This window comes from Amblyomma americanum, chromosome 8 (genome assembly GCF_052857255.1).
Source record: "Amblyomma americanum isolate KBUSLIRL-KWMA chromosome 8, ASM5285725v1, whole genome shotgun sequence".
In the NCBI taxonomy this organism is placed as follows: domain Eukaryota; kingdom Metazoa; phylum Arthropoda; class Arachnida; order Ixodida; family Ixodidae; genus Amblyomma; species Amblyomma americanum.
Window position 1 is genome coordinate 1,749,045 of NC_135504.1, and position 14,275 is coordinate 1,763,319.

General features: G+C 47.6%; 1 protein-coding gene across 1 annotated transcript in view; it reads right to left on the bottom strand.

Moving 5' to 3' along the window:
• The window catches only part of LOC144100782 (uncharacterized), a 35,571-nt gene that overhangs the window by 4,145 nt on the left and 17,151 nt on the right, over positions 1–14,275 (bottom strand). The window contains exons 6-7 of the mRNA XM_077633630.1: positions 11,989–12,072; positions 4,455–4,723 (exon numbers count right to left, since the gene is read on the bottom strand). Coding sequence (XP_077489756.1) covers positions 4,455–4,723; positions 11,989–12,072 — 353 coding nt within the window. The remainder of the gene's footprint in view (positions 1–4,454; positions 4,724–11,988; positions 12,073–14,275) is intronic.

The following is a 14,275-nucleotide window of genomic DNA, read 5'->3' on the forward strand; positions in this document are numbered from 1 at the left end:
GTCGTGTGCGCGCTCCTGCCCACGAAAAAGTTGAAAAGGCTCTCTATGCGTGGTTTTTAGAGGTGCGGGCTAAGAACATTCCGGTGGATGGCCCAATGCTAATGGCTAAAGCCAAATGGTTTGCCGCTGCACTCGGTGATGACAAAAGAACCGCCATAAGATAGTTGGCAAAACCATTTCTGGGGAAAGCGGAGCCGTCATCAGCCAGGATATCCAGCAGTGGATTTCGAAGGAATGGCCGGAAATTTGTGCGAAGTTTTCACCCGCAGAAATCTTCAACGCCGACGAGACCGGGTTGTTTTGGCAGATGCTGCCCAGCAAGACGCTCGACGTCCGGGGCAGCACGTGTCACGGGGGCAAGATGAGCAAAGTCCGCGTGAACGTTCTGCTCGCTGCTAACATGGATGGCTCTCAAAAGCTCCAGCCCTTTGTGATCGGCAAAGCAAGGGCACTGCGCTGCTTCAAAAACTGTAAGCAGCTCCCCGTTCGCTACGCCTTCAATTAGAAGGCGTGGATGATGCGTCAGCTGTTTACAGAACGGCTGCAAGCGTGGGACGCCAAACTGGGCAAGTCGGGGCGTCACGCTTGCCTTCTCGTCAATAATTGCTCGGCCCATCACACCACCTGCGAGCTCGAAAACATCGCGCTCAAGTTGCTGCCGGCGAACATTAAGTCGTTCAAAGTCGGCTACAGGAGGCGACTCATTGATAGGCTTTTGGTGAACCTCCGCATGGGCACCGAGCTTAAGGTTGACCTGCTGGGTGCCATTCAAATGATGACGGGCACCTGGAGAGACGTGAAGCAGGATACCGTGGCCAACTGGTTCCGGAAGGCATGCCTCGTGACGGCCAAACTTCCCGAAACCTGCGAAGACGGCGACAACGAGCGCATGGACGTGTTTCGCGAGTTGTCGTCCCTTTTCCCGGCTGCCGTCCCAGCCGAAATGTCTGCTGACGATTTTGTGAACGTTGACAGCAATGTTCAGGCTGTTGCGAGCCTCGCCGACAAGGACATTGTAGCTGCAGTCGCAGGGACCCAGGCCGACAGCTCGAGTGGCGACGAAGATCGTCCGGACGAGGGGGCGGCTACACGCTCGGCGCCGAAGTGGCGGCCGCGTTCAGCTTGATTCGCCGTTGTTGCGGCAACGTGGAAGGAACTGGGCTTTTGCACCTGAACAGCCTCGATAAGATCGAGGTTGGCGTCTTTAATTTCATTTGCAAGGTGAAGAAGCAGACCAACATAAACGATTTTTTTTCACGCAAATAAAGCATTACGTTGCATCGTGTGTGCGGAAATAGTTGTCATTCTTGAATGCTCCGATCGGTAGGTCAACGTCCGCCACAGGTAAAGTCTCTGGGCCTGTATTTTTTTATATCGAATTTTTAATATATCGAATTAATTCGCGATCCCCTTCGAGTTCGATATATCCGTGTTCGACTGTAGCCCGCACGGTGGCAGCATGCTGCGCATATCGGCAGGCCAGCCACGCCGCACACCGTCTGGTACGGAAATTGTCTTGTTGCTGATTTTTTTTTTGTTTTACAGCGATAGCTGTTGGGTGCCTGTCCCTAGCTTTAGCATCGTAGTCCGCTGTCGGAATAACCAGTGGATGCTAGCACATCCACCGGTCGCGCTAGGCAACCTGTGTCGCATAAACCTACGGGTAGCTCAGTTTGGAACAGCCATCTGCCAGTGCAGCGATGTACAGTCGAACCCCACTACAACGAAATTCACAGGGTGTGCGGAAATTTCGTTGTGGCGAAATCAGCCCAAAAACACTGTCAGGTTGGACAACATAGTCCCAAAACATCATCAGGATCGTCGACAGCGTGCTCTGTGATATGCCGAAGTTCGCTGCAACATCTCCCTTTTTCCTGCCACTAGATGCCATGCTAATAATTCGTGCCTTCTCTTCAAGAGAAAGGAACTTCCGTTTCCTAGACGAAGTCACCATGCTCGTGTCAATTGCAGCACACAAGCACGAGTGAAAAAAACTAGGGCAAACATGCTGCTGCTGTTGCCAGGCTGCTGCGTTCTTTGACGATGGATTGGTTGCGGCTCTGGCTTGGAAGAAAACGGGAGCTTGCCTTGTCGCATGGCAGCCAGCCCAATTGTCATCACCACCACCCAATGGCAGTCTTCATGTGTGTTTGAATGAGTGGATCAATTGGCTCCAGCGAAACTTTAGCGAAACAAAACAGCGTGGACCTGCGGAAGTACACAGATGGGCGGGATACGCCTGTTTTATTGTAAGATCGATTATTAAACCCAGCTTCGAATGGCAAAAATTTTGTTGAAGCGGAAACACGCCCCAAAAATGGTTTGCTGTGATGAGAAATTTGTTCCATTACTTTCTATGGCGAGCTGACGGGGAACTGGAAATATTTCGTTGAAGCGACGTTCGTTGTAGCGGGGGTCGACTGTATCACGGGACCACTACACCAGTGTGCCAGCAAAACATCCCCAAACCTAACTAAACGCCTAACAGCTATCACTGAACCTCGTGTTACACAGTCGTAACAGTCCTGTGAGTTTTTTGTGACGATAGCTACATTACGCTAGCACTTCGAGCCTTCAGCGTGGCGGCACGCAACCCTGTGGCGGCGCGCCACCCTGTGGCTCCGCTGCCATGCTGCCACGTGGTTGGTCACGTGGTGTGGAGCAGCTGCTGGCAGCGCGGTGCCGTGGCTGATCACGAGGTTCGTCACGTGGTTGGTCACGTGATCAGCCACGTGGTGCGGAGCAGCTGCTGCTGCCGGCGGCGCGGCACGCTGGGGAAACCGAGCTGCCACAGCTGTGCGCATGAGCAGTGTCATGTGGGACGAAGATGAAGAAGGAATGCCCGGTAAAATGGAGCGGCGAAAGACTGACTTTGCATTTCAACTGAGCAAGTTCCACCCGGCCAGCTGTAGCTATCGCGTCACTCCAGGTTTAACCAGAGCTAAACCACCACCAATTTTTTTCGAAGGTGCCTTGCCGCTCCGGCACCAATGCACGCTTCATTTGCTTCCGTCCGCCTGGTATTTCTATTTTTCCAGCGCGTCAGAAACTCCGCGCTCGTCACGTGCGGTTCGCCCTTTATGTGGTGAAGCCTCCTCACATGCAAAAAACGTATAAATAATGCTATCGTTTCGGAAACTGAAAGCGGGCACACTTACCAATGTGGAGCAGTTCTGCTTTTGCCACTTCCGATAACGTGCATGAATTAGAACATCTGACGTAACTGCGAGAAATCACTGCTATCGCAGTTTTCGTCTTACAATTGCCCAGGTCCCCACTAAATAATTTGTTTTCAGGCGAATGGTTTCTGGCAGTTTTGGGGGCCATTCGAAAATTTGACATTCGGATAATTCCGACGCTTTTTCCACTCCCTTGAAGTCCGAATTAAAGAGGTCTTACTACTACTACTACTACTACTACTACTACTACTACTACTACTACAATGTTATCATTAGTTGCCAGTCAAGAGTCATTCACGTAGTTCATGTTTTTACTCATTTTGCATACCGTCATGCTGTCTAATCAAGCAGTAAGCATTTCTGTGTACGTAATTTTTTTCATTATGGTGCAGAGTCAGTCTAGTCTTGTTTATTCTGCGTGCAAAGTGCATATACCATTATGAAAAACTTGTGTGTATCTAAATTTCAACATTCACACACCCCTACTTCTGGGCTTCATCAGAACATGTAGTACACCCTTCCAATTTTTTAACATGAACACACGAGCATCGACTGCCTGGTGCTGCTGCACCAGGAGGAGAGGAGAAAGCGTGCGAGGCAAGGGCATGCGCACAATTTGTGCTGCTGGAGTAAACATAGTCTGCTAGGCTGTTCTGATTAGTGTGAAGCAACCCCTGCCCATCATCAGCTGTTATGCATCAAAGCTCCAAGAAGCTGCGAGCAACTGTTTTTATCCGCTGCACATAGCGTGGATGATTCTGAAAAGAGAATACTTTTGGGAACAGCCTAGCATGTCCAAGAAACCAGATGCAATCGTTACTTGCAAAAAAACTGACTGAAGAGGACCCTCGAAGTTACCGCATTAATATCGTTAAAGCAAATGCTCTCGAGATGCTACCCGCAGATGCAACCGGGGCCTGAAGTCATGCTGGCAACGCTACACGTTTGCACCAGTCCAGAGCCGTAAACACGCAGCAGACAGAACAGGAAGCAAACGCTCTCGAACTAGGCCATAACACTTGCTTCGCAGCGGTTGCATCCCAGGAAACCGAACAGCCAAGCAGACGACGCTCACTATAGCGGCATGATCAACGCGCATGCTCATTCCCTCTCCCAATTTCCTCTTTGCTTCATCTCGGCACCGCTGCACCAGGAAGTCGATTCTCCTGCGTTAATGTTGAAAAATTGGAAGGGTGTACATTGACCGTTTGCATCACTTCCGGTGTACTCTCCGCCTCTCACTTTTTGGTGCCACAGCCAAACGCCACCACTCACCGCAGGTGGTGGGGAGATTGGCGGCACAAGTGCCACCGCTGCCTGGATGCCAGTGCCGGGTGGCGTAGAATGCAGGGAACCGCACGTGGGGCTGCTTGTCTCGGCCTTCACCTCGACCCTGCTACTTGGCTTGGTGGTGCCCTCTGCCTCCATACTGGGGTGTGACGATGCGGCTTCATCTACACCGCTGTCGCTTTCTTCGCTGTCTTGATCGTCATAATCCGAAGCATACCAGAGGTCGTCTGTTGATGACACAGATGAGCCGCTGTCTGCAACGAGAGACTGAACGTTTGTATGCTGCATCCATCTGTCTGCACCAAAAATACAGGAGAAGAGGGACCTGAAGACCAGACAATCCTCCTTCAATTTCATTCCATTCCAGTCACCCTGAGAGCACAGCAGTGATGCCACATGCTGACAACAATTTTACCCCTTAAAATTTTACTGAAAAAGGTAAAATTCCTCGTAGAGGACATTGCTGGAGAAGAATCAATATGGTATTAATTTAAAATTGGAATCACTCCAACATTACACGTGAAATGAGCAATGTCACCGGTTATTTATCTGCCATTGTGCCGCCATGGCAGGTCAGTGGTTACGGTGCTTGGCTGCTGCCTAAAAGACTCAGGTTCGATACGGCACTCACATTTTGATGTAGGTGAAATGTTAGAGGCCCATGTATTGTGTGATGTCAGTACATGTTAAAGAACCCGAGGTGGTCAGAATCATCTGGAGCCCTCCGCTACGGCATCCCTCATAGCCTGAGTCATTTTGGGACATTAAGCCCCAGAAACGAAACAATTTATGTGCCACAGCTCTCATAAAAAAGGCATCTAAATATATATATATATATATATATATATATATATATATATATATATATATATATATATATATATATATATATATATATATATATATATATATATATATATATATATATATATATATATATATTAACTGTCCTTTTATGAGCTACTGGTGTCTTGTTTAATTTTTATTTTCCTTTCAAAGTCTAGTAGCACAAGACTTTAGCACACCGCTTAGGCGGCTATGACGTCGATAGCCTGCTGCACGAGCAGGTGCTGTTCATCTTCACCTTCAGCTCCAAGCCAGTCCAGCCAAGCCCCAACAGTGTGGGAGGGAGTGGGAAGAAAACCAGATTGCAGAACAACTGGGCAGGAGAATAAACAGTGGGAAAGGTTGGCATAAAGAGCGGCAGGGCAGTTGGGACATGAAGAATTGCGACGGAATTTGTTAAAGGTGCACTAAAGAGGAATGTGAACTCGTCTTTTTACCACGGGAAATCTATCTACACGTTCCGGGCATTCTTAGAAACTTCGAATTATGTTCCTGTGCAGCGGATTGCCCTAATTAAATCGGATTAAACGTCCCGGCTCCTGCCTTTTTTTTTAACTCAACGGGGTAGGTACCGTAAAAACCGGAATATAGGTCGAATTTTTTTTCAAAAAACCATGGTGAAAAGTCGACCCCCGTCTTATATACCGGTCATTGGCGGAAAAAATACGGAAGTCTTGCAACAATGGGTGGCTGAAGTCAGCAGGCTCCATCACCATCGCCATGCCATCGCCATCAGCAGCAGTGCCGCCATTTTGCGTTTCAGTAGATGCAAAGCGGAAGCTAACGGCAATTTACCGTCGCCTTCAAGAAGAACACGATTAAGTACGAGGAAGCTCACGGGAACCTGGCGGCACAGCGCGAATTTGGAGTATCCGAAAAGAGCATTCAATACTGGCGGAGGCAGAAGCTGCGTATTACAACTTGCAGCAACCAGAAGAAAACATCATTTCTTGGGCAGACCGTAGTGTATCGAGAATAGGAAGGAAACGTTGCGCTGCGAGCAAGATCGCTGCCTGTGACTGCCGAATGCATCCGCGTGAAAGCGGCAGAGATCGCGCGTGCCTCTAGACTCACGAGGGCGCAATTCAAAGGCTCGCCATCCTGCTTGCGGCGATTCATGAAGAGGAGGGCTTTGCTCTACAGCGCCGTACTTGCCTGTGCCAGAAACGAACACGCGGGCCGATTGGTGCGCGATATTGTTAAAAAATTTGCCGGGTGTACATACAAGCAGCATTTAAATGAAATTAAATACTGTCACCATTGTGCAACCTCTCGAGTCGCATTTGTTTCAAAGTAAGGATGTCTTTCGGTACTTTTCCCATTGAAAAAGATCTTTTTCATTTTTAGAATTGGTTAATTAGGGGGTCGACCTATATTCCGGTCCGACCTATAGTCCGGTTTTTACGGTAGGCGAAGTCAACAATCGCGTGGAGTGCCTTTCAGCCAGTCCAGTGGCGGCTTTGCTTTCGCTTTAATTTTGTTTTTTAGGTTCCTGTGAATAAAAAATTTCAGTCACAGACAATATAGCCGCAAATTAGGCCCACGGAAATAAAAGTACACGTGCACTCTTTGATTTACGTATCACTCCGCCGATGGCAGAGTGGCAAGCCGCCGCGGGAATGGCGGACGCGTTGGTTGACTCCGCCTACCTACCACGTTCAGTTCAAAAAAAGGCGGGAGCCGGGACATTTAATCCGATTCAATTAGGGCAATCAGCCGCACAGGATAACAATTCAAAGTTTCTAAGAATGCCCGGGACGTGTAGATAGAGTTCGCGCGGTAAACAGAGGAGTTCAGATTCCTCTTTAGTGCACCTTTAAGATAACACCATGCAGGTGTGACAAGTGTATTAAGTTGTATATGTCGAAGGATGTGAGCCTCCCGCACAGAAAAACTAGGATGAGGGTTGGAGTTTACAATCAAGGTGGAGAGCTTTGTAATACTCTCTGATGGTAGCGTGAAGGGACAGTCTTGACCCGCCTTCTGAGGACCTTGGCCAGGGGATCAACGGTGCCCGGATAAGAGTTTCACTTGTGAGCCGGTTAGCCAGCTCATAGCCGTCACTCTCCAAGTGTCCAGGGATCCATCGGAAGAAGACAGGGCAAGGCTGCAGTGATGCAAGTGCAGCCTCGAGTTCCATGGACAGATGTGGTGGGAGTGTTTTTGGCATGAATGGCTGCCTGGTAATCAGTGTAGATGGTATTGTTCGGTACAGGTGGGAGGGAATGATAATGTTGTGTGGCGTGAATGATCGAGAGGACCTCGAGCGAGAAAATTTCAGGGGGTGTAGGAACGGGCTGCTAGCCTGAGTGACAGGGGTAGAAAGAAGAGGATAAAAGAGGACTTGGCTACCGGAGCCACGAAGAGCCACGTGAGAAGCATCCGTGCATGCCACTGCACAAGTACTGAAGGGGAGACTATGATGAGAGGCAGTAGCATGTCGGCGGCCAGCACGAGGACCGTGACATATTGGAGGGAAGAGGAAGTACACAAAGGTTAGATGACTCCGGAGGGAATAGGAAGAGAGGCCATCTGGGCGGGGGGGGATTAGTAGCCTGGCTGAGAGCCCATCATGAATTAAAAGACTAGCGCATATAACAGAGACACAGACAAAGAAGTAGACAGGACGAGCGCTAAGAGCCCATGAGCTGCACTAGAGAAAAGAGTCACTTGTCGATCGCAGTAAAGAGAAAGCACGGTGTGAATAGGATGGAAGAGACCATGGCATAAAGTTTATCGGTGGAGGTGGTTATGGGGAGGCGGAGAGCAACCGTATAGAGGCCATGGAGAGCAGGGTCAAGAGTGTTCATCTGGGTCTTGGTGAAGGAGACATAAGGTACGAAGTAATGAAATTTGCTAAGAGCCAGTGCACGAGCCGGTTGACATGCGAGTGCTTCCATCAGGCAGGAAGACCACCTCAGGACTTGGCGAAGTAGCTGAGTGAGGTAGAAACAGTCGTACGGAGAGCCTGCACGTTCTTGGAGGCATGCGAAAGCATGCCAAGAACGTGACACTGAGAAGCTTTGGGGGCTGGGGAACCGGCCAGGGTAAGGGAGATCAGTGAGCTGTGAGCAGAATGGCTTAGAATAGGTAGTTCAGACATTGAGTGTGCCAAGGGCATGAACTTAAGAGCTGCCACAGGTGAAGAAAGTTTGCTGAAGAGGTCCTAGGCAGACGCGTGGGGACAAAAGCCAATGAGGGTGTGAGGAAGTCTCCAAATGGCGGCCAGGCCTAGGGGATTGCATACGCTCCATAAACATATGTCACTCTTGCCCCCATGTTATGCATTGTGTTGCGTTGGCTTTTATGGCACACAGGCCATCGTGCCCAAAACGGGAGGTTTAATGTGTTTGTTAAATGGTGGGAGGGAGTTAAATTTAAATTGCTACAACTGGTATAGATGCTTTGAGTCTTTTAAGATTGATACAAGGAAGAAAATTATGACGAATGAATTTTCTCCCAAGAATAATCTAGGATGAAATGGGATGTGTTAAAAAAATTTGGGAAATGTTTTTTCCTCAGGTTCTCGAGCTGTGTACATAACATAAAATGTGGGTTACGGTGATCTATTTCCCGCATAGCTCACACGTAGTCCTTTCTTGTTTTGCAAGCATAAAACTGTGCAAGGTGCCTGTCCAATATGGAGGAGACATAAAATGAAACGTGAGCGTGGCTTCCATTCTCCTATGATGGGTTTTACTAGGTGTACCTAATTACTTGCTTCAATATTCTATTCAGGCTGCCATTATCGCTCAGCTTACATTGTGTCAACTTCAGACCATCTCTATAGGGAATGCTCAATTTCTTGATGTCTTGTTTTGAGCTTTTGCGGAACACCTGCTTTCTCATTCCCAGCGATTCCGATGTGACTTGGAACCCAGCAAAATTTTGGCTTGTCCGTGTTGTGGCTCTTACGTTGTGCATGATGTAACCAAAAAGTGGTGTAACTGCATTTTTATGATGAGGCGAGGTGAGCATGCTCAGAGAATCTAAATTATGCTGCTCACAACGTTCTCATTGTTGTTTTCTACAGCCGCAGGGACTGCACAACAATCGGCCATGAAAATGAATGCGCACTGTGGCAGCCTTAATGTCTTCTCCCATTTGTTTTATATTACTACACATCTAACACAGTGGCCCATTTCTGAAACCTATAAAATGCAGTGTATTCCTTGTACTTTTCCTTCAGTGCTAAGCATTCTTGTATTATGTGTTCTGTTCATGCGTGTGTTTTTTGTGAAATTGTGTTAATGTGAAGTCACATACAGAGGGCAGCTAGTACCAAGGTGGCAGTGGATCACGTTTCCGGGCAATATTAGCCCGTATGCCCATTACGTATAATTCCTGGCATTTCTCTTCAAATCGGAGAAGGAGCGGTCTAATTGCTTGGGGTTTATTGGTAAACAGTGATCTGAATAGACACTCTGTAACAATGAGCCAACACAGATGTTTCAGCAACGAATGGACTTTTAGAATGTATGTGCATGTGAGCGTGTTCTTCTAAGTGGTGATTCACTGATTTCTACATAAGGACTGTTTATGGGCGACGTCCTGTACGCACCAATGAAAAAACTATGCATCCATAATCTAAGGTAGAGCATACTACAGAGCGATAAATTTGTAAAAGACATGTCCTATCGGAATCCCATTGTTTAAGTATGTTCAAGGATCGGGAGGCTTTCTTTCCGAGAGCATTAACGTGAGGTAGGAATGAGACTTTTTTGCCAAAAGTCATCATAAGCCTGACTACACCCACTGCAGGGCAAAAGCCTCTCTGATATCTAACTTTCTGCTGCCCCTTGCTGTGCTTGCCTTCTCTTGGAATCGACTCCATTACCTCAGCAACTGAAGAAGCTTTAGAATTCGATGAGTTTAAAAGGGTGGAATGCATGAGGCATGCAGTTAAAGCCTTCGATATATTTTTGCCCTAGCAACTGAAATGGCGGTATAGTCGCCGAATAAAGCGGCGTTGGCGTTTAGGCTTCTCTGCAGTGCACAGCTACAGGCAGAGGCCCCTGTAATGACATCACGTATGACAGCGCTACTTTTCCAGTGAAGAAACAGTTGTTTCACGAAAAAAGCCAATGCAATCGAAGGTGAAGCTCACAAAGCATTGTTTGGCGGCATCATACGATGCACAGCAGCATGCAGGCGAAGGCAGCGGACATCTGAAGTTTCGGCAATAATGACGTCACTACGAATTTCCTCGCATATCCCCACGCAGTGAAGATGCCGTGGTTTTAATAGATGATTAATCCACCATTTTAAATGCTAGAGCAAAACAATTTTGCATGCTTTCCCTAGAAGCTCCGCAGGTTCAAATTCTTGAATACGCTCAAATTCTCAGAAAACCGCTTTAGCTTCCCTTAAGGACCAGTGGTTATCTTGCCTTTGCATTATATGCCCTGCCCAAGCCCATTTCTTCCTTGCTGCAAACTACTGATAACTTCCCTCTGCTGTTCCTGGAGCTCTGTGGGACAACGACTGGTTACCAGCAAATGAAAGATGTGATGACAGTCCCAATTCTCTGGGGGCACCTCAACAGAGCAGTGAGAGAAGGAACAGAGGCGGGAGTGAAAGAAGAAAGGCAGAGAAAGTTGCCGTAGTGGAGGGCTCCGGAATAATTTCGACCACATGAGGATTCCCATATTGGAGATGGGGAATTCCCATATATGCAGAAGGTTACTCTCTACATTCATAGATCCCTGGGAGTCCTCATACCCCCCTCCTGTGATGCAGCGGTTAAGCGATGCGCCAATGCCCTGCGATGGCATGAGCTCCCAGCAATGGGCCCCGAGAGGCCCAGGTTGCTCTTCCTGAGCGACCAATAAATTAACTTAACTGCCACCTGCCACAGTGGGAGTTCAACTGACTATCCAGTGGAAAGGTTCTGCAAGGTCACATGGCCAAGGCAGCCCACTTGCCTCCTAGGTTGCTCTCTGGAGACCACCTGCCAGAGCCATGCTGGCAATTTTTCACTTGTAGCGCCGGCAATGCTGACATGGGATTTCCTGATGAATGGGGCCCTTAATGATATCGCATTAAATATTTGCGGAAAAGTGCTGGTGCCATGCAAGTGCCGCACCCTGCCAGAACTGCGTCCCTTGCACAAGTACGTACGGTATAAAGAAATGTGCGGCAGCAGCCTTACAGTGGGACACATGGAGCATATTGCGAAGGAATGGGGGAAAGAGGCAGAGATTTGAAAAAAAAATGGCTGGGGTTCAAAGTGGCTTGAACCTAGTTATACAAGCGAGAGCTCTGTTGAGCATAGTCTCCACTGTCTCAAATCAAATCTCAAGGTCAAGGTCAGGTATCCAATGGTCATTCATATTCATACGATCACATGGCCACACTACCATAGCTTGGGCCATACCACCAAGCAGTTAAGTTCGGTTTGACCTTGTGACACATTGAGGGTGATTGTCTCACCCACATCGAAATAGAGCTCTCGCTCTCAAACTGGCGCTTACAGTAGCTCTTTTGCTGAATTTATGCAGCAAGCGTAAACACTGTAAATTTTTTTTCCTTTAGCCTGATGTGCCCCTACAGATGCTTTTACAATGAACAGATGCATGCAAAAGAACCGAGAGCCAGACTAGTTGGAATGAACATTGTTTTCAACCGGGCAGTTCATGCACCCCGCCTTCAAAAGAAAACAAACAACACACACCTGCGTAAAGGCCAAACAAGGAAGCGCGTCCGCGCATCGTGTACCAGTAGCCGGGGCTCTCTTGCTGGGACCTCCAAGTGGTGGCTGCACAAGAGGGGGCAAAGAGAGGTCACACTCTCTCCAGCAGCATCTGTACACACATCATGGTCGTTCCCTCTGCAACTTCCCCAGCCGTGTGCCACCTGCAGCCGCACCGTTCTTGCATATCTTGCCCACAACCACATCTCCCTTTCCCTGGTATGCACTCTGTAGCCATAATGTTTATTTTGTTTTTCCTGCACACCAAATGCTCCACACAAGATCATTTATTCCTCTTCATAATATAAAAACTGCACTTGTTACCTCAAAAAATTAGAGGGGACACTTAAAGGGGCACTAAAGAAAATTCTGAGCTCGTCAATGCACTAAGTGCATTGAGCAGGTCTACTGTGCATGCTTTGAGCACACTTTGCCCAAATTTCTTCGTACCACACCACAAAAGTTTTGGATGTTCTTAAGAAAAACAAATAGGGGATGCTGGAATTCATATTATTGAAAAGTAAAGTATTGCGGAGCATTTCAAAGCGTACTTCCACGGAGTCTTTTCAAGCGCTAATGACTTTCGCCTTCTATTTTGCCATTTTCTAGTACAAATTTGGAGCTTGTATCTGTAGCGGGTGTAGTTTCTAAGCTTCTTAATCCAAAAACCAAATCTACTCCTGGTCCTAAGGACACGAACATACGAAATGTTTTTCTGCGTCGATACACTGAAATGTTGTCCCAATTTCTTGTAATCATTTTTCGTGCATCATAACCTACAACAACTCTTTTTTCTGACGGTCGAACTGCACGTATCATACACTGATAAGTAACTATCGCCCAATATCACTAACTTCATCCTGCTGCAAGATGCTAGAGCCTATCATAGCTAACTTCACTACCTAAGTGCCCTCTCACCTGCGCAGCATGGTTTTTGAAAAGGTTTTTCCACTTTCACCCAATTAGCATCGGCAATCCATTCCTTTGCAAATATCACAGATAAACCCAGTCAGGTAGACTTAATCGACTGAAAAATTTCTATTAAGCTCCCATGTTTCATTGTTAATTGGGTTTCTGCACACCTCACTAAACGAAAACAGTTTGTTAGTATCGACATTCACCATTCATATTAAATCCCAGTTACCTCAGATGTCCCTCAGGGTAGTGTTTTAGGGCCTCTATTGTTTTTAATACGCAGAGCCCCGCTGTTACATTCCCAGGCGCAGCGTTTTCCCGGCTGCTACGTTCTAGTGAGCTAGTCCCGTCCATATTCCCATTGAAACCCATACAATACAGACTCTGCTGTTATGTCGCAATTGCAGCAGCGTTCCCACATGCTAGGTTGCCAACGTCACCTCACAATAGCATTATGACAGCCTACATTTAGCGCGCACAGAACAGCGAAGAGAGACGGCCAAAGCACGACTTGTCCGCCAAAGTGTTCGGCAGCTTCCAACATGTTGCACCCACACCGACAGCGCCGAGCACACATAGAGGCGCCATTGTGTTGTGGCTGCTGGTGCAGTCCCTCACCAGTGCGGCACAAGCACGAACGACCAAAGGCGTGAGAACGAAACTGTGCCGCAGCAAACACAGCATGGTCACCGCTGCACAGATACAGATGCATGGGTTGACTTCGAGGTATGTCTCTTGTCATCCACGTTTACTTTGTGTCACCTGCACGCAAATTCTAGGCTCTAGTAGACGCATGTTGTGTAGCTGCCACGAAAACAGAGCAGAGGAGTGCAGGAGTGCCCAGACTCTCTTTTCACCACCAACAGCTGCTCGGGACATTCTGTGCACGCAAACGATCACAACAGCCACAAAGCCTTGCCAATTCCAGAGAAGCCTGCTGCCCTTAATAGAAGTTATAAATAAGAAAAACAAGGCGGCAGACAATTATGTACAATTTCTCCGTGCACGCTTCCCCAGCTACTACGTTTCCCAGCTGGTCAAGTTTTTTTTTTTCTGTGGTCCTGTAAAAAACGTAAGAGCGGGGTTCTACTGATGTATTAATGACACTGTAAGCGTAATTACTGATTCTATTCAAATTAAATTGTTTGCTGATGATTGTATGATGTTCATTGAAGTGACCTGCCGTGATGATCCCTCTCCTGTTTCATTAAAGTCTCTCTCCTCCTCCTCCTCCTGCCATGATGATCAAATAACCCTGAACAATAATCTTCAAAACCTTCTTTCTTGGTGCAGTCGATGGAATATGGAACAAAATAGTGTATAACCAAGAAATTTAATAATCCCTCTTTTCCTT